This window comes from Pezoporus wallicus, unplaced genomic scaffold, assembly GCF_028554395.1.
Source record: "Pezoporus wallicus isolate ANWC-B61680 ecotype Strahan unplaced genomic scaffold, APGP_CSIRO_Pwel_v1 contig_1035, whole genome shotgun sequence".
Taxonomy (NCBI): domain Eukaryota; kingdom Metazoa; phylum Chordata; class Aves; order Psittaciformes; family Psittacidae; genus Pezoporus; species Pezoporus wallicus.
Genome location: NW_026636811.1, coordinates 2185694 through 2210426, shown reverse-complemented (window position 1 = coordinate 2210426; position 24733 = coordinate 2185694). Strand labels below are relative to the sequence as shown.

The 24733-nt window shown below is 42.7% G+C and overlaps 1 protein-coding gene and 2 long non-coding RNA genes across 4 annotated transcripts in view; 2 read left to right on the top strand and 1 right to left on the bottom strand.

The window, feature by feature from the left end:
- Nucleotides 1-23566, top strand: part of LOC130595246 (uncharacterized) — a 241969-nt gene extending 218403 nt beyond the window's left edge. The window contains exon 5 of the long non-coding RNA XR_008971278.1: nt 21422-23566. This is a non-coding gene — a long non-coding RNA (uncharacterized LOC130595246). The remainder of the gene's footprint in view (nt 1-21421) is intronic.
- Nucleotides 7577-24733, bottom strand: part of TRABD2B (TraB domain containing 2B) — a 290814-nt gene continuing 273657 nt past the window's right edge. The window contains exon 7 of one of the 2 annotated variants that reach the window (XM_057401805.1): nt 7577-8634. In XM_057401805.1, the coding sequence (XP_057257788.1) occupies nt 8412-8634 (223 nt within the window). In that variant the 3' untranslated portion in view covers nt 7577-8411. Of the gene's footprint in view, nt 8635-11842; nt 11987-24733 lie in introns of those variants that run through there. The other variant, XM_057401807.1, reaches the window with a different exon arrangement.
- On the top strand, nt 10009-15660 carry LOC130595247 (uncharacterized). Its single transcript, XR_008971280.1, has 3 exons — nt 10009-10757; nt 13895-13987; nt 14703-15660. It is a non-coding gene; the product is annotated as an uncharacterized LOC130595247 (long non-coding RNA).

Genomic DNA, 24733 nt, shown 5'->3' with positions numbered 1-24733 from the left:
AGCTCTTCTTTGTAGTGGGAGAAAGAGTACATTAAGAAGACTAATACAGAATTTGTAATGCTCAATAAGGTCTCAGTGTTTTATAGTTTAAGACCCCAGTGAAATTAAGTAATCGTATTTCCACCATCCAGCTATTTAGCAATCTAAACACATACTATGTTTTCCATTACTATTGTTTCCATTACTGGCAGTAGACTTGTGGGTGTCTGGTTATGTTTGCCTTTGGACATCCCCTGTGATTTTTGGAGTTCCTGTGGCTCCATCTGCACATCCATCTGGGCCCTGATCTTTTAATATATTTCTCAGTGGTCCGCTTTGCTCCAGTTGAGCCCCTGGAGATGCTGCGGAGCTCTTTTTTGTGGCTACGTTAGACGGGCACATCTTTGAGATGAGTCTGGAGCACAGACTGCCGTAACGTTAAGCTAAACTCCAGCTTTCCCCCAGCTTGGTATGACATGTTCAGTCCCTCCACAAATCAGGTGCAGTAGGAACAGCTCTGCCCTGATTCAGTGGTGATTAAGTTCACAAGCGATGATGTGTTTTCCTTCAGATGTGCTGCCTCATATACATTTGCCTGTAAGTCACACTATAACCAACCTCGTTTCTAAACCAGTGATGGTTATGTGATCATCGTGCTCGAACTGCCCCTTCGCTAGCAAGGTTTGGAACTGCTCACATGGGGTTGAAGGTCTCAAATATAATAATTTCTAGGAGTTCCATGAGAATAGGCAGCAGGCACTAGATAACAGGGAAGCTTTATTAGTACCTCTGCTCAGGGAGAGGTAGTAAGTTCAGTCATTAATAAATACTGGCAAATCATCTGCAGTGGGGTGAAGGAGAGCCATGTGCTAAAAACCCCCAAAGTCTTCATTAGGTGTGTTGTTCACAGCACAACGTGCTCGAGAAAATAGAATATGAGACTTGCCAAAAGAGGAAGACACGCAGGCATTTTATGCTTGAATTCTCTGCTATAGACCAAAGGCTATAGACCAAAGGCAGAAGGTCTCTCGAGTGTTTTCCTCCCATTTAAATACTCATTAGGAAGAGAGGACCAACAGCAATCTGCGTTTTAATTTAAGCTCAAACTGGTTAAAATAAAAATAAATGAAGAAACAAAGAAATAAGGCAGCAGGCTGGGCTGTGGTTGGGTGTTTCTGTACCGAGATGCTGTGCCGAAGCCATCCATCGTTAGCCTAGATCAAAGAAGGGTGCAGGGCAGCGGTGCAAACCTCTGCTCAGGGACATCTGGCTGTGGTCCACAAGCCCTTGGGGATCCCTGGCCTAATGCTACACTGCAATAGACTGAGAAAAGGTGTTATATGCATTACGAGTACAGCCAGAGGTCTGCACTCTCAGTGGAAAACACTAGAAGGTCACAAGCTGAAACAATTGGAAACTACTGAGCAGACAGAAACACAGAGAGCACACAGAGGCCTTCATTTAGTGAAATACTCCTTCCAGCCCGCTCAGTGTGGGGAGCAATTATGGGTGGCATTCAGGTGGTTTGGGAACTGGAAAGCACCGATCCAAAAAGGAGATAGGCTGCTATGCGGCAATGCAGACGCTAAGCTATTCAACAAGAAACCCTATCTTCTGCCCTGAACTTTTCTCATCACAGTTTCCCCTCTTTCCGGTGCAAATCTATAAACAGGAAAATCTCAAGTTAGAGTAAAAAGCTGCAATGACAGTCTAGGAGCACAGAAAGAGGTCAAGGGAAGGAGAAGCTTAAGCAAACGGCACCACTGAGCCAGTATCTGGCTCTGCTGGCTGAAGGTCTGTATTGTTTTCAGACCTGTGACTGAACATGACCCTTAAGAGCAATGGGATGTGGTAGCCTGAGACTGGCCAGGAGCAGGGATAGCTGGCAGTGCAAAAGTGGACAGGGCAGGGTTAAGATGATGGTTGGACCACACATTGCAAGCTGCAAGTCCCAGAATAGAGATGGCAAGCAGCTTTGACTGCTTGGTATGGCAATAGATGGGCTCTTTTTAAACTATGCTTTTAGAAAGGTTCCCCTCTGCTTTGCAACAGCAATTCCTTCCCATGCCGTGGTTAGCTCAGTTAAAGTGTTTATACTTCCCACTACATTTCCTACAGTGGATATTTCTGAAACAGCTTCGCTGGTGGAGTCCTCTCAAAATGGTGTGTTAAAGACTAAATGACTTACTTAGCACATAATTAAGAAGCAAATGATGCTGCGATCAGCAAGAAGTCTGCAATGTCAGCTGTAAGGCAGGATTTGGATGCAAGAAAGAGGAATATGCCAAGAAACATGAGTAAATCCCTGTATCTCAGTGTGGAGCGGTACCTTCTGCTTCAGCCCCAGTGGAGCCACAGCTCCAGTATTACTTTATTTGCCAGCAGCAGCAGCAACAGCGGTTCAAAGGACACCAATTGTTTGCACTGGGGAAAAGCACTTCCTGCAGCCACCAGGACTGAATGCAGATGCTTCAGCCGGGCTTTTCCCCACACTCCAGCTACTCCGTGCCAAAGGGATGGCTTCCCACCTCTGCTGCCCCTTACCCAATGTGAGAGCCGATTCTGTGCTTCCCAAGGGCAGCGCTAGAGGTGACAGTAACTAACGTCCCGCTGTAGCTCCATAGCGTTCAATGATGTTTTACAACCATAAGTATCCTGGCAAATGGATTTAGTAGTGAGGGAAGGGAGTCGTTAAAAGGGAAGAGCTTGGTTCTGCTTTCACTCCGGCTGACAAAGGTCCTCTTACTACTGAAAATAACTGTCTTGCAGAGCTTGCCAGGGCACTTTCTTGCCTGTCCTTCACTGCCTGGGAAGGGGAGGTGAATCTGCTTGTGCACAGTATGGGATACTGGGGTTAATGCCCTGTGTCTGGTCCAAAGGCTGCAGGACTCACCCAGGGCAGCGTGGAAATGAGCAGATGTCACAGTGAAACATCCCAAACCTTTCCCTCTGCCTCAGTGCCATCCATATATCAGTTTTCCCCCCAAATTCAGGTCAGTGCTCTTCAAGATCCCTGCTCTTGCACTCCCCCAAAAAGGCCTTTGTATTTGGGTTTGTTTTTGTGCTTTCCCACTGAGCCTTTGAAATGGTGGAGGCAAGCACATCTCTCAGGTCCTGTATCTGCCATTTGGAGCCTTTCCCTCTGCCCAAGCCCCACTCAGAGCATGCCATGAGGTTAACCAGTGGCTTCGTTTGAGCAACACAGATCCAACCCTGAGGCTGCTCTAGGTTTGTTACATGCCAGGGGCAGCAAATGCTCTCCAATAAAAAGAGTTTCCACATCTCTGCAGGAAGGGACTTGACAAAACCACATCATTTTATAAGGAACCTTCCCCAGAGGCTGATTTCCTCCATCCCATGGTGTTCCTGGGCAAAAGAGAAGCAGCATGCACAAGCTCTACAAACTGAATGTTGCCCTTTGATGATTCCCTGTCTTTTAGTGCAAAGAAAAGAACCTAGACATACAAGATTCTTTTGCTATGGATTTATAATAACATTTTATTAATATATTATGCTACAAAAATATTTTGATAAAATAATATTAGAAAGCATCTTTTTATTACACTCTTCAAAACAGTTCACAAAAGCAGGAGGCAGAACAGGGACAAAATATCTGAAATGTATTTGAATGGAAAACTGACAAAACATGCCATTTAAAATTCAGTGTGAGCACGAACCTGCGGGATGGTTAATCCTTCCTATAGAAGAACAGTATTGACTACTTACTGGAAAGACCTCTCTGCCTTTAGCTAGATTAAGGTGCCTCCTGAAAAGCCAGTCAGAGGAAAGGGTGCATTTGGGGTGGGATAAAACACATGCATACAACACGCTTATGCGCACATACACATGCACGCATGTGCATGAGCACACACACACATACATACACCCTATGATCTCAAAATTAGGCAATTAACTTTCTGCTTCAGTTAAGCTGAAACAAGCTTAAATCGAAGCTGAACTCTAGCACTCCATGGGACATTGATCACTTCAGAGATATGACAAGCCCATATACTTTTTGGATATAATATAGGAATATGGTACTAAGCAAAGTTTGGAATGCTAACATTTATGCTGAGATAATAACTTTGGCACTTTGGTTTCTCTAACATAAATATATGATGGGAAATTCCTCCCTAACAGTGGTATATGGTAATGACTGGGTCATATCATTCAACTAATCAATGCACTAAACACAGATTAAGTTCTCCCTCTTTCCATCTCTCTCTCCACAATTGTATATTGAAGAACTTAAATAAATATACAGCTCTGTACCTTGGGTGTTCCTAAATTACACTGGATCTTGGAGGAATGGGAAGGGAAGTTCAACAAAGCAGATTTTGACACCTGTATAAAGCATAGTTATCATAAATCATGTTATCATTTATTGCCAGAAGAGGTATTGCATTATTCAACAGCCCGAGGGATTGCAGAGGAACTACATCAGTCATAAAATATAAAATACCTTCTGTCCCAGCTTACTAACTGGTTCTCCAAGTGGCAGTGCATGTTAATATAGCATCTGTACTTAAACATAAGCAAGAAAAGCATTAAAACAACGGAAGAGTGGAAGTTAGATCTGTTGCTGGTGGTATGGAATATTTATTCCATCAGGGCAAGAGCTTGGCAGATAATTAGTACTCGTTTATAATGTTACAGTTACATATAAAGTGAATTGTATTGGTGTCAGTTGTAGCTGAGTTAAAAAGATGAATCATATGAACATTCAGCTTTGGACTCATCCAAAATCATGTCTTGATTGTTAGACATTGCATGAGTCTCTTGATTGTGCTTCTCAGAGGTAAATCCTATCAATCAATCAATCACTGATGTTTACCATTATATATACTGGGCATATATATATACATATATATATATTTATATAAAATGTGTATTTTGTTAAATCTCCTGCTCCTGGAATCTTGTGATTACATGGAATCTGAGCTGTCCTTTGGAAGAAAGGAAGCAGTTGGTTCCTCGTTTTCCAAGGAACCCATAGAGAAAACTGAAGTCCCAAGAAGCCAGTAGTCAGTGTTACTTCAAGAGCATCTATCAAATCTGATGCACACGTTTTATAAACTCATGGTGAATATAATCATGATCCACAGCAATGGATGTGCAGAGATCTGTGCTAACCAGCATTAGGGTATTTTAGTTAATAGGGCCGCTGTAGCTGATTAATAAATAATCCATTTTATCAATCACAGTGAGGGTCTCATTTTCCAGCATTGCTATGCTTACATGCCATGTACTGAAAAAGAAATTTTACCCTAAGTTGTGCTTTAGGGTAGAGACAACAGAATATATGTTTGCTTAGAGAGCTGTGCTGAACCCATTCACGTGGGGTTCCTGAGCTGGGATCTAAGGGGAGCTACTTAAGCTTGTATTTATTGCAAGTCTTCTCCTTCAAAGAAGACCATCATAAGACCAAGTAACCTAATGCTTTCAGGTGACAGAAGTCAGGTGTGTGCACCCCAAAAGCCAGGAGACACCTTGCTTTGACACCTGCATTGCAGTATGACAAACTCAGGGAGCTTGGTGCACTCCAGCACATTCATTCATGTCATGGAATTATGGACAAAATGCCAGGAAATGTATATAAGTTAAAACATACTTTGACATCCAAGCTATTTACATACTGTGATAGCCAAACATACCATGGTAGCTGAGCTACTGAATATTGAGTATTACTGTCCAGTCGAGGAGCGACACAGAGAAAAAGCCCCATTGGTGACAAACAGTGACTATTCTGTGCAGTGTAACTACAGCTGTGAGTGTGGAGATATCTGTGTGCTCCTAATATTAAGAAAGCCCCAGAGGCTTATGGAGAAAGTCACAGTTTGGGAAATGACAGAATTGTAATTTCTAGTCTTGGTGCTGTTGGTGGTTTTCTGCTCTTTTTTCTCTCCCTTATCTTTATGTGGTCTTTTCTATTTACATTGTAAAAGTTTTCCAACAACTGGAATTATTTCTGGGATGGTACCACAGAATCATTTCTGGATTCGATCAGATTACAACAAACAAAATCCAATGGGTTTTGGTTTGTTGGCTGTTCACTTTTACTATGTAACTTATCACCCTTAAGACTGGCCTACCTTATTTCCATTTCAATTTTTGCAAATAAGACATTATAATTCAGTACTGATCTCTGTCTTGAATACATCAGGAGAACCAGTCACCTTTATAAATGCATTAATGTTGAATTTCAAGGTCTGTTAAGCCATTATATTCAAATGAAGGCATTTCTAGGGTAATAGCTCAAATAAAACCAAAATGAAAGTTCTCAAAATATGTTTCCAATATCCAGCCCTGTGCAATAAATATTATGCAAGGTGAATGGCTTCTGTCCAAAACTAACATCTCTACTCTTCTGCTAGCCAAAATACACAATATAAAAGTATGCACAGGGTGTGCTTGAAGCTCACGTTTGGGGCAAAGCTCAAAGTTTTCCGTTCACCCTTATCAATGGTTGTGCTTGAAATAAAATAAGGGTAGCTTATAGCACTGTCTGCTGTATTCACTTAGATTGACCACAAACCTGCACAACTTTCTGTGAGATGCAGAGCAAAGGCTGGAGGTCATGAAAGTCAGAAAGAAGTTATCTGTATTCTCCCAGCCTTTGCAAGACAGTGAGTTTGGATGAAGGATGGAAAAGCTCAGTATTTCATCATGGATGTGAATAAACTATGCGCTTTTTATTGTCTAATACATGAATTAACTGGTATGACAACAAACAAACTGTGACTCCTAAGCTATGTCTCACTGCAGGCTTGAAGATTGCATGGAACCATCTGCAATCCTGGAGCCCAGGCTGTAGGGCTGGTGGGAAACTGACATGATGGTTTTCAGTCAGCCTTTAATCGGTATTATTGTAACCATTATAATCTGATTTTTTTTTTTCCAAGGTGAAAAAGCACTACTTTTTCGTAAGGAAAATGTTGCCTTGTATTTTTCTGTTTTTCGAGTCTTTTTTAACTCTGATGTTTTCATCACATATTTGGGATTGTTGGTTTGTAGATGACCTAGAAAGAAAAACACTATTTCAAGCAAAATTACTTCTCTGGTTGAAACTGTTGCATCCAAAGGGATTTTTTCATAAGGCTTTGTGGGGGAAAAGAAAAAATCAACCTTATTAAACAGCATAATGGTTTTTAAGATGGACATGGGTTTCTTCCCATATTCATCACATTCATGAAAAGTAGCTGCTTTCAGTGAGCACAAGGTGTCATAACTTTTCCATCTAAGTCAGTAGAGGTACCATAGGCTACAAAATGGAGGAATGTTCTAGGTGTCTCCATACGGAGACACAGGGCTCATTGGACTCCTGTGCTCTTGAACAGATTTTGGACAAGTCATAATTCAGCATGGAAATACCAACTCTAAGCATCACAACGGCAAGATGAAGAGGAATCTAGATTTTTTTTTTGCCCTCTGGGTTGTCCATCTGCATTAATACAAGTGGTTCAAAGTTCTACAGATAAACAGGGCACTACATCTTTATACCCTACAGACAGACCAAGTTCTATCCTCATTTACGCTGGGAAAGGTTCTAGGTTTGTGTTTATATAAAAAGAGGGAGAGAAGAACATAATTCCAGTGGGAATATTACAGACTTCAAAAGCAATTTTTTATTAAGAAAAAAGGTGTCTTCATTTGTGTTAGCTAATGAATTAATCCCAGGGCAAAGAGGGAAATTGGTAATTTCCAAAGACGTTAAATAGTTTAGTTAAGGATAACAGCAGAATTTAGAGGGTTATCTTGACTAATGACTTATGAAGTCATATAAAAACAACTGGTATTTTAGGTTGTAGCAGCTAACGAGTTAGGAATGCACCTATTTTTCTAATGGGCATAGGCCACAGAGAGCAGGACCTTCTTTACTCAGTGTAAACTATGTTAATGAGATAAAAGAAAGTAAAATAAAGAAGTTTAGCAGAAATGTACTTATTGAACAGCTGCTGTAAAAGGTAATGGTTAAAGAAAGAAAGAAGGCATTCACCTGGTGTCAGTTCAGACATTTGCAGAGTTGTCAGAAAACAAATATAGAAAATATTAATTTATCTGTTTCACCATCACTACTGATTAATAGGGATGTTATTAACATATACAACAAGAAAAATAAGTTTACCAGTCGAATAAATACATTTTTTCTTTTTCTTTTTTGTGTTTTTTTTTCTTTATATGAACATGTGTATTTTACAAAACCCCATAGCACTATGGGAAATAAAGATCCTTCTACAAAAAGAAGATGTAAGTCAGTGTTACAATAAAGCTTTAGAGTTTCAAAATGTATCTGGGCAAAGAGACAAAATCAGCTAGAAGGCACTACTGAGTCACTGAGAAGGTCCAGATTGTAACTGTTGTCTTAACCTCCAATTCGTTCATAAATTATCTCTCTTCTCTATTCCAAGGGATTGCAAGTAATACTAATGTGGTCAGGAAGGCTGCAGTAGATTCAGGAGTAAAGAAGCTATGGCCACGCAGAGCAGAGAAGTTACTGATGGCCATAAAAGGCTGGCTGAAGCTGAGCTTGTAGGCTGAGGCTGGGATGGGTGATCTGAACGTGGTCTCTGATCCAGCTGGTTTGAAATCCAAATGGGAGGTTTGACTGTGATGTAGCCATTGGTTATCCTGATATAGGAAGGCAACGTGGTGGTGCTAAGAGAAAACACAAGAGAAGGAAATTAAACTCTGTGAGCTGTCACTCTATGTAGTATTAACAACAATGACAATCACCATTATTATTATTGTTTGCACACATTAGACATGCAGGGAGAGCCCCAGGGGCTAGTAAGTGTGATGATTTAGAAACAGCTGATTCAGCTTCTGCCTGTTGGTAGAATACAGCCAAAGGAGGCATCACTCTTGGTATGTCTAACATATTGCATTCATTTTTTTCAGCATTACTGGCCAGCATCAGAGACTGTGATAAACATACCTTTATGCTGACCCAGGATGACATCATTCTTATGTTCTTAGGTACCTTCTTGCCACCATAGGTCTGAAAATTCGTCAAGTCTCAGAGACATGACTGTCTGACCATGGACTGGATACTAAGTACAGGAGGGGATACAGAACATGTCCTTTCCCTGTTTCACAAGCCATAAAGAACTTCTCAGGATCCCCTTCCACAACTGATAAGCTTGAGCACAGGAGACAAAGCAGCTTCATTTCTTTTCTCCTGGCTTTAAACCATTTTGAATTAAATCACAATGCCAAAACCAGACTCAGTGTGAGGTTTCCCTGTGCATCTGCTTCAACAGTGGTGCGATTGCTTATTGATTGTAGCTTGAGTTAGTACTTTGATCTGAATTTGCAGGTTGGAATTCATCATGATTCCCATGACGCTGCAGGTCAAAAAGGTCCATTTACAATTGATTTGGACATTTTAAGCCGTAATCTCCATTTCATAAAATGCTTCCATTGCATCCATTACTGGATGATCCATAATCCGCTGGTTGTCACAGAGCAGCACAACCAAACATGCAAAATGTGCAAGGTGCATTCCGGACTTAAAAACAAGGCATTCTGCTGGGGAGCAAGGACAGAAAAGACAGGTTCCCCTCAAAACAAGATGCGACACTAATACTTGCAGATTGTCTTATGTTACTTTATGAATGCTCCATAAAAAGGATTTGGAGGCACTAAAAATGACTGCCAAATAATTTCTTATGGGATAAGAAGCTATGCAGTTTTCTAAATAATTAGCTCTGGTATCTGAGATGCTGACCTTGGAAGAAAAGGCTGCATCTTGCCTAGTATCAGATAAAAGGAACAATACCTTGCTCTAGAATCACACACAGTAATAGGATTTAGTAGCATTGAAAGCTTTTGGTTTTTTTTTTCTGTCTAAGCAACACCAGAGAGGGCTTTTAGCTCAGAAGCTTCAAATGTGTTCAGTCAACCACAAACTGTGAAGAGATCCAAGTCCATCCAGGACAGTAAATACTGGTAAATACACACACACGTGGGTCTACATCAAATCCAATAGTCAATCACTGCACCTTACACTTCACACTGGGTTTGGGGATAATTAAATTCATTTCTTCCCTCAACCTTTATACTGTCACCACATTTTCTGGGTGGGATAGTTGTTCTGCAGCTAGAAGTGATCTTAACTAATGTGCAATGAATAAGAGTAAAAAAAACAGGCAGCCTTGAATTAAAGACATGGGAATTACTTCATGCGAGTAGATAATCCATCTAACTAGTATTAGAACTTTGACAGTAAGAAGTGGTGCTTGTTCCAGAGGAACAAATTTCTGTAAAGAGAGAATTCTGAAAGCAAGCCTTGCTTGAGACAGCTCTTATCTAAACTCCTATGGTGAGCTGTTGGTTTATGTCTTGAACTGATGATGCAAGACACATAGCTTTAGAGCTTCTTCTGTACTGCATCAAAACTACTGCAGTCACTTAATACAAAGAGTTGATTTGGGATAAGCTGATGCTGCTGTTTAAAACTGGTCCAGCTTTTTTGAGCAGCTAATTTAGTGCTGTCAAGAATGATACCAGATTAGGCACTCTGTATCCAAGCTCCAGTGGTATATGTAATGTAAGTATGAATGGTCTTCCTACAGTGAATACAAAGCATCATTAAAGCATATTTCTAAGAAAACTAGGTACTAAATGCTCTGTGTAATTCAACAGAAATGCAGTCATGCTCCAACTTCTGATCCAGATCTCATTTATCCTGTTGAGTGATGCTGTGGTACACAGACCTGCCAACACTGACCGTGGGATCACAGTTTCGGGGGATATTCCCTGTACCAGTTTTCCCTAAGGTAAGTGTGGGTACGTGCTTGTACTCATCTTTTTGTTACTGTTTGTCATTTTTACAGAACTACATCATTTAACCCTAAATTACGTTTTAAACAGCAAGAAGGGTCTGTTTTCCAATGTCAATTTAAAAAACACTTCCAAAATGCTGTTCAGAATTGCAGTTGGAATACCCTGCTTCTGACACATTCTCTAGGCTTGATCCTCCAGTGAGATGACTGAAATGTCCCTACTGCAAACTGCCTTTCTGCACCTAAGGGATGCACTGTGTGAGATGCTCAGTGGGGGACACAAGCTGGCCAGGGAAACCCTGGAAGAAGCATGAGCCCATTTATCAGCCAACTGCATCTAAGCGCTTCCTAAAGCAGCCTTAAATCAACATTTTACACTTCAATATGATGTTTCCATTTTCTAGTCAACTGCCAGAACCATATTATTATTATTATTATTATTATTATTATTATTATTATTATTATTATTATTATTATTTCTTCCTTGAAAACATGTACTTTTGGGGGGAACAACCACTCCACTCCCAATTTACTTACAAGACCTGAAAGACCTGAGAATTTTTGACCACCTTTCTCCTCAGTCAGTGAGATAATTTTCTGTTTTCAAGACATTTGATTTCTATAAGGTGTCTTTGTCAAGGTAAAATGCTGTTAGGTGGGGGTGTTTGTTTTTAAGAAATCCTTAAGTGCTTTATAAGAGAAGAACAGTGTGTTTCCATTAACGTGTACAAAGCATGCTAATAGCAAATGAATCACAGTTTATCCATGTAAGGCATTTTCTCAAATGCAACTCTACTTCTAGCCAACTGGCAGCGTGGTTTAGAGGTGTTTGAAGAGAATGATCCCTTTTACCAAATGCTACGAGACTCCTTGTAAAACCTCTGGTCTAAGTTTGTGACTAGGCTGTTTCTATACTGAATGGGAAGAGAAACCTCTCCAGAAGGTGGTCCCCCTCATTCCAGTCCAGGTCTCTAGGGGGGACTTACTCTTGCTTAGGGTCCTTATCTTCCTAGGGTTACGGACAGCCAGGTTAGATTACAACCTAATCTTAGAGGTGGTTCTGGTGTCAGGAGACAACTTCTTCCCCAAACTCCCTCTGAGCATGTCTGGTTGTGCATGTAGGATCTCACTGACCCCCATCCCTCCCTAAGGACTAAAGCAGCAGCAGCCCCCTGAACTCAACTGGAAACCTTCCGCTGTCCTCAAGGAAGTTTTGAGCATTCCTGAAATGAACATCAAGAGTAATATAAATCACTCACAGATCTGAGGGATAATAGTCTAAATTATTATCACGCCTCCCCTTGCCAGCTCAGGATATTCTGCATTTCAGTCTTTCGTGTCTGATAAAAATATCTTTAACAAAACATTCCACACGATCCGTGGTGAACAGGCAACCACTGGTTCCTCTGTTCATACCTCTCTTTTTCGCTTCTGTGTATGGGATCGTTTTAAGAATTTGGAAGGCTCCCGGTATCTTTTAGCCAAATGACCTGCGGTATCATATTCATGAGCTCGTACTTTTGATCAGATTTTCAAATCAGTGCATTAGTCATACATTGTCTTACTATCATTAGGACGTGTAAAACTTTCCCCAGAAACGGGGCCTCAGGCACAGGCTTTGTCAACAGACCCCACTGAATCCAATTACATGATTCAAGTTCTCTATGCTGGGGGCATGCTGGAGCACCTCCATGATTTGGGAGAACTTTAAAACTGGAAAATAAAACGAACGCACATGCAACCCTTTGGGGGAATTTCTGCTCTGGTTTAGCTCGTGAGGACTTTGCAAGGAGCTCACAAACTAATTTTTATCATGACTTGGTTTATTCATATAAGCAAAGCTCATCTGACCACATGTGGTGGTATGGCAGAAGATAGGACCAAGAGGGGCTTTCTGGCCCATCTGCCCCAAAGACAGGAGCAAGAGCTAAACCTCCTCACATTTACGTCTAATCCAGTCTCAAAGAAATCCTGTGTGGAAATGATAGCAATTCCAGAGTCTCTGCAGACATCTATCCCAGCATTTCACCATTCCTGACGTCCAGAATTACTGCCTGATGTTTCACCAATCATCTCCCTTGCTACAGCGCAAGTCTGTGACTTCTCCTGTCCCCATGGACAGCGTTATTCCTTTCCTCCTCTCAGCATCCTTCCATGTGCTTTGAAGACTTAACCATGTTTCACCTTAGTTTTCTCTCCTTTAAACAGTTTCCTCTGCTTTTCTTTGCAAGTCCTCAGGTTCCTTCCCTCATTCTTTCATCTGCTCTCCTCTGGCTCTGCCTAATTGCTCAGTATTCACTGGAGTGAGATAGATGCCCTCAACTGGGAACAGTAGCTCTAGCTGAGATATTGCCAGCCCAATGCTTTGTGCAGTAGGTACCACTGGTTCTTTATTTGCAGAGCAGAAGAAAGTGCATGAAAAACACGCCATCTGAAGGAAGATGGTCTTTTCACCACTCTTTACCCTTAAAGTCCAAGCTGCCTTTATGGTTAACTGTTCTGAAGCTCCTGGAAAACTGATGGCGCTCCGAGGCAGTGAGGACTGACTGAATAATGGTGGTATTTCCATACATTTTTAATCTGGTGCCTCGCCTCAGTCCAAACGTGGGTTTCTGTTCAGGGAGGAGGAAGTGACCCCTTCAAGCAGAACTTACAAAGTGTTTGGGGATTTTTCTGGATCAAAGGACCTACATAAACACATGACAACTATTTTTAATAAACGTAAACAAATGTGGACTGAGACAGCCCTTCTTACAACAGCATCTGATGAAAGAAGCTTATCAAGACAACGTGCCAGCAGAGATTGAACCCTGAAAAAACGCATGTTTCAACTGAATGCCTACAGAGCTAGTAAACCGAAAGAAAACTTTTGAGTAAATACAATAATGGCTGTTTTGCATTTGAGATTTGATGTTAACCTTATGATGGTTAGGGGTTTCTTAAGTGATATTAAGCATATGCTTCCTGTTTCTTTTCAAACAAATTTTGCCCTATTCTCCATCCCCCCCCCCCCCTTCATTTAATGAACAGATGTGAGAGTTGATCACATTATTTTTCTGGTGATCAAAACTAATGTTCTGTTAGTGAAGACAATTATTCCTGGAACTAACCAGACCTATTTATGTCACCAGAAATTATCCATCAAGACTTGAAAAATACATCTGCTCTGGAACCAACCCGTTGCAGTACGTAAACAAGCTGGCTGGAAACAAGCCTGACCACAGGTATGAGAGAAAAGAATAGGTGCTCAACCAAGAGGAAAAGGAGCATGAAGGGGACAGAGGGGGAATCATACTAGAAATAACTCACAAGGATTTAACCTTAAGAGTAACTTCTTACAGGGAATGTGAAGTCTCTACGTCCTGAAATTTTCATGTTATTATTTAATGTGCCTGTTACATAATGGACATATTTATATGAAATAAATATGGAAATTTCAGGCTATTATTTAATATGTCCATATGGACATCCCATAAAGGTATTCTTTAGATCAGCATAGGCTCCATTCCCCCCAGGCTCCATCACTGATTTCTTTATGGACACTGTTCTTGCAGCCTGAGGGATAAATCCTGCAGGATGCTGAGTCTCTGGGTCTCAAACTAGCAGGATGCTAAGCACTGCAAGCACATGAGTTCTTCCAGCAAGGCTAGTTTTCACATACCTACAACTCAGCATGTCCTGAAGTCCTTTGTGGGAACAAGGCCAAGAGGCTCATGGTCTCGCAAGGTTCAGTTCATTAAAAAAGAAACAATAATCCAATCTGGATCCGATTAAGGAATCCAGTTTTGGACCAGAGGAGGCCACTGCTTATTTGCAGTAGTGTAGTAAACTGCCTTTGCATGTCTGAACAAGTAACCAATATCACACTCTGGTTTGTGGCTGATGGGATGAGCCACAAAAAAGAAGAGCCTTATCTCTGCTAGTTTCCCTTTACCCCAGGGTTATTGGGAGCCCAGATCTTTGGCCATTTCCCACACTGCAAGCATCCACCCTCTGTGAGGCAGCTGCAGCCACGCTGTCAATAGAGGGATCAGGTAACCACACCAGGAGCATTTCAACAACCCATCGCTGTTGATCTGAGCTTTCCCTCTGATGAGATTCAAATAGGAACCATCTTTCCACCTGAGAGGAATGTCAAGCTCTGATCCAGCCTTATTTCAATGCTTTGGTTCTTCTGGAGACTGACAGCAAGCAGTTCCCCTCCTTAAAGTGGGCATCAGTGAACCTCTGACCCCAAAAGGGGCAAAGGGCAGTGCATGTTTGCAGATACAGGTCTGCTCCTCCAACCCTGCTCCTTGTTAGGACCATGTCTGCCATGGCTTATCTCTAGGAAAAAGGAGAGGATATGGAAGGAAAAGAGGGAAAGGGAAGCACAAGGTTCACCAGGCATTGGCTTTGAAAGGGCAGAAAGCCGTGAACTATCATGCCAGGACCCTCAGCCACACTGTCACTGTGTACTGAAGTGCAGGAAGGGTGGTGGTGGTGGTGAGCAGGACACTGCACACAAGGATGGAATGCTTGGGGGGTTGAAGGGAAGCAATGTGAGGCACCTTCACCTCCCGAACATGCAGCAACCAGGCTGTCAGCAGCACCTGCAGAGGGTGCCATCAGAGTCAAGGGCAGTCCTTCAGATGCCCTGGTCTATAGCAGGATTTAAAGGATGAGATCACTGTAGCTATGTCAAATGCAGGCTTGTAGTCAGAGCTATTCTGTTGTATTCATGAAGAACAAAACGTCTCCAGAGGACAATCCTTTCCCCCCAAAGGCATGTCTCTAAGGTGGGTGAGATGAGCTGCTTCTGAAGATCTCTATCTCTGGAATTCAGGTCTCCTGAACCCCAGCCAAGCTCTTGCCCCAGTGAGAGCTTTGACTGGTAAGGATCGGTTCCTAAACTGGGATGGGGCCACAAGGTGGGGAAGAGGAAAACTGCTGATTCTGCAATGAAGAAAAGCAGTAGCTGGTGGGGATGCAGCTCCCCTCTGTGGTTGTGGAGTAGCCCCCCAGTCACAGGCATGGCAGGACAGCAGCCTGCTGGCCCTTCTATGGGGTCTTGGCTCTGAGCGACATGAAGGAGGAGAAGGTGGCTCACTTGGATCAGGGTCTCGAGGGGGGCCATAATGGTGTAAGCAGGAGGAGGCTCAACACTGAAACGCAGCTGGGAGATTTGATTTTCACCCCTGTGTCACCCACCGAGCCACCATCAAAACCGTGTTAAATCACTTCACTTCTATCACTCCCCCGACTCTGATTTGAGTCAAGACCCTGAAGCGTTAGTGTGACACCAGCAGCATTAACCCAAAGTGAAGTGTTTTGCAGGCTCTCCTTGTGATTTGCAGCTCCCAATTGCCTGGGCCACCTGCAAAATACCTCCACGATGTCAAATTCAGCCCCCAGTGACACCAACCTGCAGTGAGGCTGAGCACTACAGGAACATCACAAAGGCGCGTTGTTATGGCAAAGCGTGTTATTTGCTGTGGGGACAGAGGAAGAAATGGGGATGGGGATGGGATGGAAGGGAAGGTATGGGATGGGGGCAGTGGAGACTGCTGCATCAGAGACAGGGGTAAGAGCAACAGTTTGCTGTTACAGCAATGCAGCCTGAAGGTCCCCCAGGCATGGGGATATAGTGACGTGAAGGTGGACATAAGGATGCACCTAGCAGGTAGGGAAGGAGCAGGTGAGAAACAACTCCAGCATAGCCCAAGGGCCCTTTTCTTAAGTGAAATTCCAACATGCAGGAATGTTTACTGCACCTCACAGTCAGGCTCCAGCTTTCCCCCATCCCCAGAGGAGGCTGTGTATGGCCCTTTTCAGCCTCCTGCCCTGAAGCCCTTCAGGAAACCTTGCAAATACAAGTCCTGCACCCAACCATGTGGCAGTGGCAGAATCAGGCCCTCCACTCCTTTCCAGACAACTGCAGAATGGTGTAAAAACACAGAGCGTTGTAAAAACCAATAACCTTTGAAGCACACCCTCTGAGTAATTACCCCATTCCCATTTAATGACTTAAAGATGTTATATTCCTCTCTGATTTGGCAACAACAAAGATTTCGACCTTATTAAAACCAGCCCATCAGGAAACTACATGTCATCCTTTTAAAAAAGGAAAAAAAGAGGGAAAAAAAATTCTTTCAAATCCCTGTGAACAGTAATTCAAGATACTGTAGCTGAAGACCCATGATTTGTTGCAGAGTGTCTGGGTGGTCCTGAGGCAGGAGATGACAACATTAGCTCTTTCCTTTGCCCTTCTAAGAAATGCTTTGATGATTCTCTAATATCCTAAGAATATCCCCCTGCGATTCTGCACTGGGACGAGGCAATCACAGAGCCGGGATAATGCATCCCAGTTTTACCCAGGGCCTGGCCCTTGCTAAGATGGGATAGCTCAGAGCCCTTTGTTTCACCAGTTCTGCACTGACATCTGAGCCAGGATGTGTCCATGATAGTCTAAATAGTGATGTGGGCTCAAAAACATCCACAAACCCCCCACCCACCGCACACATCTGGCTGTGTACCTGATTTCTATGTGCAATTAAGGCACTCATCATCACGGCTCAAGTAACCAAGTGCTTGTTTCACTGGCCCTTGGACAGATAATGACTGCGGTTCTTACAGCCAAAGTAAGCAAGAACATCAAGGGTGCATACACAGATGGGCTTTGTATTGTAAAAGTCTTGCCAGTGATGCAAGATGTGAAGATTTTTGAGTAACCTGTTGATATACAACATGTAAAGAGTTCATTTGATGGTGCTGCAATCAGGTGGTTTTGAACCAGATCCCAAGCATGAGCAGAATATCTACCTTTTATCTGTATTATGCAAACAGCCTGCTCTCCCCAGTACAGCCCCACATGCATTTTTGGAGTGGTCAAAATCATAACTCATATTTTATGTCTTGGGCTCAACTTTTTGATTAATTAGAACCAGAGTGATTCGATCTGCCCTCTCCTACGTGCACTCAAATATTTGTTTGGCATTGTGTGGGCCCTATGGCCCAAATACTTTTTGCAGATGCATGGAACTAACCATGCATGTTTAGATGTGCTTGGGGAACACATACATTCATAGAGACGTATATAGCTGACCCTGTCACTTTCTTGCTAAACACTGTAAAAGGTATCAACTTTCCCCTCTAGATTTTAAAATTATTTAGAATAGGCAATAGTGGGGAAATACCTAGAACGTCCTGTCAAATTAAGTGTTTTCTCCAAGACACAATTATTTCAACTAAGAAGATGCTTGTGCAATGTATTAAAGAACAGAAAGAACAACGAAAACATAAACTGGCTTAAATGGATGTCCAATATGCTGCATTTTTCCATTTGATTTTAATTTTCTTTTCCCTTCTCCCTGTTCTTTTTCCATCCCCATGTAACAGTTTTTCTCTCCGCTTAGTCTGTATCACATTTTTCTCTCTAATGCACTGGGCTCACTTTCCTGCTTGTATTTTTCCACAGTCTCACTTAGTAGGAATAATTAAGATAGGGTCAGATCTTTGAACCTGTTATTTGGAGCAGGATTAAGTTCAAGCTTGTTCCACTGAATAAAAGCATTGGCTTCTTTTCCTTTCCAACAGACTCAGTTGCAAAATGGAGGAAGGCTCATAGGGCACATCTACCATGCAGAAATGCCAAGGACATCAAGCTGCTTCATTGCCTACAAGGTTTGCGTTCCTCCGGCTGCTCGCAAAGCAACTACAGCGATACCAGCCACAGCACAAACTCCTTCTGCCCAAGCACTTCCAAACCATCTGACAGCCTGGTCATGAAAAGCTGCTTGCTGTCCTGTGGGACTGGAAAGGCTGCAAAACCTGGATGTCAGAACCTCATCCTGAAGTGTCTCTGCAGAACTGAGCTTCTGTGAAGACCATTTGCACCATGTCCCTCCACGGTACTGCTAACGTGAGGCATCCCTGACACCCAGCAGCTAACAGGCAATAGGCTTGGCTCCCTTGCTTTCCCCTATCATGGGCCCAAGCCGCAAGGTATAATGCTTACTTTGTTCAGTTAAGTTATTCAGGAATTGTAAGGAGGAGATGTGAGTGAAGTCGGAATTTGGCCTGGCATTTTCATAATTGCAGGAACCCAGCTTTTATAGCATTAAAACCATATGAATTTAAATAAATCCTACTTCTCCCTCATCCCAGTGAGTAACTGGACTTGGACCACAGCCGCCCTTTGGAGTCCTGCTGGGTTTTCAGCACACAGCGCAGCCTGTCCTGCTGGGGCTGTCAGAGAATCAGATTTCCTCCCATTTCACTCTACAATGAATCTGACTTCTTAGATAAACCCACTACCACAAAATAACTGTGGGTAAATCCCTCTTATAAACTAACTGCCCACCACAACAATAATGTCATCTTCCTCCCTCTCATACTCTTCTTCACTTAATTTCACAGGGTGTGACACTCACTAGTCAGAAGGGGAATAGCAGAACCAGAAGTAAATCCTACATCCCTTATCCTATTCCTCTGGGCTGGCATTGACACTGTTGTGTGTTTGCATTTCCACTGAATTTTAAAGGCATTTATTTTTCATTATGGTAACTCACTGGAGGAGGAAGTTTTCGACATTTTCATGGATTTTATGTAGCTCTGGTAAGTCTACAGCTTTACCTTGGGGAATAGCAGGTCTGCAGTCTTTCAGTGCTTAGATACTGCTGGATATGAATATCACTCAAATATACAGTAAGTCCAGCTTAAGGTTGTAGTGTTTGAGAAGAAGGTTTGTTCTGGCTTTTAGATGGTAACTAATCTCCTACCACATCTGTGTATCCCTAGGGTAGAGAGGCAGACAGCCATCAACAGAGCAAGCAGTGTCCTTTCAGAGGTCCCATCTTCAACCCAAACCCAGCTTTTCTGCTGACTCTATCAACTCTTCTCCCTGACAGGTGGAGTGCAAGGAGAAGCTATGGCATGGATGGATCTCTGCCACTTCCATAGCCTGAGCAGTGAGGAAATGACTTGCTCCTGCCTTAACAGCTCCAGACCTTGGAGAGGGACTTTTTACAAGGGCATGTAGTAACAGGACAAGGGGGAATGGCTTTAAATGGAAAGAGGGTAGATTTTAGATTAAGAGTAGAAAGAAATTCTTCACTATGATGGTGCTGAGGCGCTGGCACAGAGTGCCCAGAGATGCTGTGGCTGCACCATCCCTGGCAGTGTCCAAGGCCAGGTTGGATGGGGCTTGGAGCAACCTGCTCTAGTGGAAGGTGTCCCTGCCCGTGGCAGGGGGTTGGAACTGAGTGAGCTTTAAGGCCCCTTCCAACCCAAACCATTCTATGATTCTATGAAACCTCTTGTGCACAAGGGTCCAACCTCCCTAAGGGGTCAGTGCTGGCTGTACCAATGTAGGGAGCAATTCGGTTCACTCTGAAGATGGAAACAGCTACATTTTGTCAGCTGAGTAGTGCTGTGAGGTGGGAGTCTGAATGTGGAGCTGGCCACCACCCTGCTCGATAGGGAAAACACACTTGCTGAAGGTAAAAATCTGCATCAAGAACAGCAATTTAGGGAGCACAGGTGCTTTACTATCCACTGCTGTGTTTACGGAATACAGCTCACCCTGGGCATGAGCCCACGCAGCGCTTTTTACACTGTCTGCAAGTACAGTCAGCCTTGCAAGTATAACACAAACCATGCTCTTCACCCACCCCAAACAGCAGGGTAGAAGTGCTACTGTGTATTGAATTTTCTCTGCCTGTTGAACCAGACAACTTATTTTTCAGCTGAGTGAACATAAAGAGTTTTGTAGAGCTGTGTTAAAGTGCATTTTCAGATGTGGAGGAATTCCCTTTACCTGCTGGTACTCAGTGCATTTTCCCTTATCTATTTGATGGGAGCCAGAAATAGATTTTTTTTGCTGTGCGATAGACAATATGCCATGAGGAGTCATAGCTAAAGGCTCCAAGGAGCCAATCCTCTCAACATCTGGCTAGGATAACCCTGGATATGGAAAATATAAATGTCAAGGCTTATATTTATAAATTGGAAGGGCCATGACGACATCTGCTAACAAGCTTTCTTCCAGAGCCCATTTGCTGTACATGGTTATTCACAGGCAACAATAAACATGTGCACGGATCACATGCACGGTCTGCCCTTCCTTTTAGTCGCCGAAGGAACACACGCTCCAGTAACACACAAATGGTCTGTTCTCACAACACAGGAATACAAGTGTTTGCAAACCTCACAGCAAAGCTCTTGCATACCAGACCACAGTGGGACACACTGCTGGAACAGACTAAAAATAGCTGGAGAAAAAGCCTTACATTAACACAGAAGATAGTCAAACCTACTTAGTGTTAACTGTTTCGGTGGAATAAGTGCCCTCCTTTCTTGCCTCGCTCCACAGGGGACACTTTGTACTACAGGTCCGGTCCTGAAACCTTGTTTTTATGACCAACTAGTTATGGATGAGAATCTCAAAGCTTACATAGAGTCTAACCTATTCAATCATGGTAGCTTAATAATGGACATTAAAACAAGCTATAAGTAAAATAAACTTGCTTCAACATTTATATCCACAGGAACCTTTTCTCCAGCTTATATGCCAACTCTAAGTGCAGTTCTGAGAAATAAATGAGAAATATAAAGTGATCCAATGCATAAACATAAAGGTTTTGCTAACAACTTATTGTAGGTTTCTTTGCCCCTATTAGGCCCCCAACACTCCTGGCACTGGCCACCATCACAGAGACTGCCCGTGATGCTGCCAAGTTGTCAAGAGAAGGAAAAGCATCAGCAGAAAGAGCCTGGGCTGCTTTATGATGTTCATGAACTTAGCAAAGAATAAATGGAGTAAATTCTGTCTTGCCCAGTCTGCAGTGCCCTCGGTTACACATGCATCTGTGTGAAAATGGCAGGAAAAGCAAAGAAGATGAAATAACATGGAGGAGATCCACCTCCTGGTTAAAAAAACGAAGAACAATGCCTAGCTATGCTGCCTACCTGCTGCAGTCTGCGGCAACACCAGATGACAATGATATGGTAGCTACAAGTGCGACATGCCCCATCTTAAAAAGGTTCTGCTGGAGGCTGCTCTAAGCTCCAAAAGCCCACGCTTTCATTGGCATGGACTGACTGCAAAGTGAAGTGCAGTGTTTGTAGGATCACCACTTCCTGCAAGGTGAACTCAGGGAGGCAGAGGTGAGTGCAGAGGTCTGGGGATGAAGACGGAGATGCTGGAGCGGTCCTTTCCTACTCCTTGCTCCAGGGCTCATGCCAAGTTCATGCAGCCAGAGTTAAAAAGGGCAGATCAAATGAGTATTGGAGAAAGAGAAAAATGAAGCAGAAAATAGAGAATCATGGAACTGAAAACTTAACAGGTTATCCAAAATAAAGAGGAGTCCTGGCACTGCATGTGGAAATGAGACTGCACTGGCTAAGAAACAGTGGAACAAGTGGGGATGTGCGTCGCAGAGAAAGATATTATCATAATTCAGCAGCTGCTCCTTCTTGAAATTGAATCCTAAGCAAACATTTTGTTTGTGCTGCATCAGACAGATCTTAGGCTGCTTAAAAAGCTAGCAATGGTAGGGCTATGTTCAGCCCAAGTCAGAAATACAGCAAACTGGGGCGGCTATAAATATATAATACAGATTATCTTTACTCAACACATCCCAAATGAAAAGTAGAAAACAAGAAAGGAAGAGAAAGCTCTTAATAGTTTCCATAAAACATCTTGCACCGTATTTTCAATCTTAATCAGCATTGAGGAGGAAGGAGCAGAAAGCGCTCTTGGATAACCAGTGCTGAAAAATACCTCACTGTTCAAAAATCCAGGCTTTTGTGTGCTCCAATTTTGTTACTTGCTTGCCTTCAAAAATATGGATTTAATATCCATGATGGATTTAAATGTCATGAAAACAAAATGCCTAATGCATTACCAATAATTTAGCTTTACGAAATAAACCTAAAATCTATACACAAATCATGTCTCTATTTCCAAGAGACTCCTGTGTTGTTTCATCTCTAACGATTTTATTTTCAGGTATTTATAGCTTTCATTAAAATAGGGTTTGCATACTGCTTTATATTAATTGTTCATACTGACGGTGAGACACTGAAGCAATAGTGAAGATAAATATGCAAGGCTTCTGCTCATTTTGTTTTAAGTTTATCTGTGCTCCTTTCATCACACATTACAGAGAACAACCACAGAACAAAGTAAAACATACCGATCTTTTTGTGTGTCTAGCAGGTGAAAGCGTGGCTGCACATCTTTTCAGCCCCATCTGGAGGATAACAAATGAACTCCTTGACTTTACAAGGGGAAAGAAGTTATCTCTCACAGCCAGCTGACAGGGAGGGTCTATTAGAATGGAGATGCTAGAGTTTTAGACATGAACGTCAGGACTTCCCGTCCATTACTGCGATGCATGAGAGAGTTGTGTGCTGAGCCCAGGCTTCACAGCTTTAATTAATACATTCTGTGCACTCTGACCAACCTGATAATCCAAGAAGCCTCAATAAAAGCCATCTAGGGAGGGAGGATATGTCATCACTGTGTCGTATGTTACTGTCAGGAGATTTACCTCATTTATACTGCACTAAGTTATATCGTGCGGTTATTTTTCTTCAACTAGAGGGCTTGTGTACTTGGGGCTGTGCAAAGGGCATGATGAAAGAGTTGCCAATGTCAGTGCTCGTTTAAAGGAGGCATCAAGCCATCTGCTCATTTTAAAGGGGGATCAAATGGAAACAGTAAGAAACTCTGAAGGGGAAAATGCAGTATTTCCCACGCTTTGCTCTCCGCTCAGGAGTAGCTGAGGACACCTTCACAGAAGTAAGAGAAGCATGCAGCGCTGGGAGAAAGAAGGACCAACTGAACCACTGCTTCACTGCCTAAAATATCCTTTTCTGGCCACTATACTCACTAGAGTTTATAAAAAAATGGGCAACCTAGGAACAGATTTTATGGCAGTTCACAATACCAAGGTTCAGCTTCCACTGAGCAACCAAGAGGGAGCATTTGTCCAGGAGGTGTTTTGAGACCACTCAGCATGACAGAAGGGTCTTGCACCAAAGCTGTCAAACCATGAGACTTTTCTGATGAGCAGATATTTGCATGCATGCCCTAGAGATTGGGGGGAATCACTGACAGGGACTGCGATGATGAAAGTTTCCCCAGAAGGAAATCCTGCCAGGAGAACAGCAAAGGAAATGGTACACAGAAGTGATGGAGGAAGGGGGCCACAAAACACAACTGAGTCCCAAACAGCAGCGAGGCGTGACAAGGGAGGGAAGGTGGGCTCCAACATACCTATGCTCCCACTGTTCCTGGCTGCTGGCGGGGCTGCTTTGGAAGCCAGGTTCATTATAATACATTAGAAACATCCTGAAGCTGCATCCTAATCCTTGATTGAACACAGGGTAAATAATGCAATGGTGGCAACTGCTTACTGAGCTCCCCATGAGCATCAGTAGGCATGCACTCTCCGAGCAGTATCCTTACCAGGGAGGCAGATAGAGTAATTTAAACAAACAAGGCCCCAGTGATGGAAATATCAAGCTCAAAGCTACCATATGGAGGGAAATCATCTGACCACAATTTACCTGTTAGACTTCAAAAGTGTCTAGGTCTCCTCTAAAGAAAAGCAGTCTTTCCTTTAATGAAGTTAAGTACTGTATTTCAGCACCGTGTGTTGTGAAAAGGAAGCAATTTGGATTCATTTACTGAAATTTACCTTTCAGATGCAGTTAAGTGAAATTAAAAGTTTGTCTGAGTTGACAGAGTTCTGTTTTCCATCACTGCATTGTCTTGAAAGAAAGGATAACAGGCTAAGTGCTTAAATTCCATCCAAACTGATAAGGTTCACTCTGTACAGACACACTTAGTGCAGTTTATTACACATTGTCTCCCTTCATCCATCACTGGTATAACTTTTTTAACCTAAAATAACTGTTGCTTCCAAAAGAAATTAATATTTGTGATGTTACTGCATTCCTCTGGGGTTGAATAGTCAGCACTG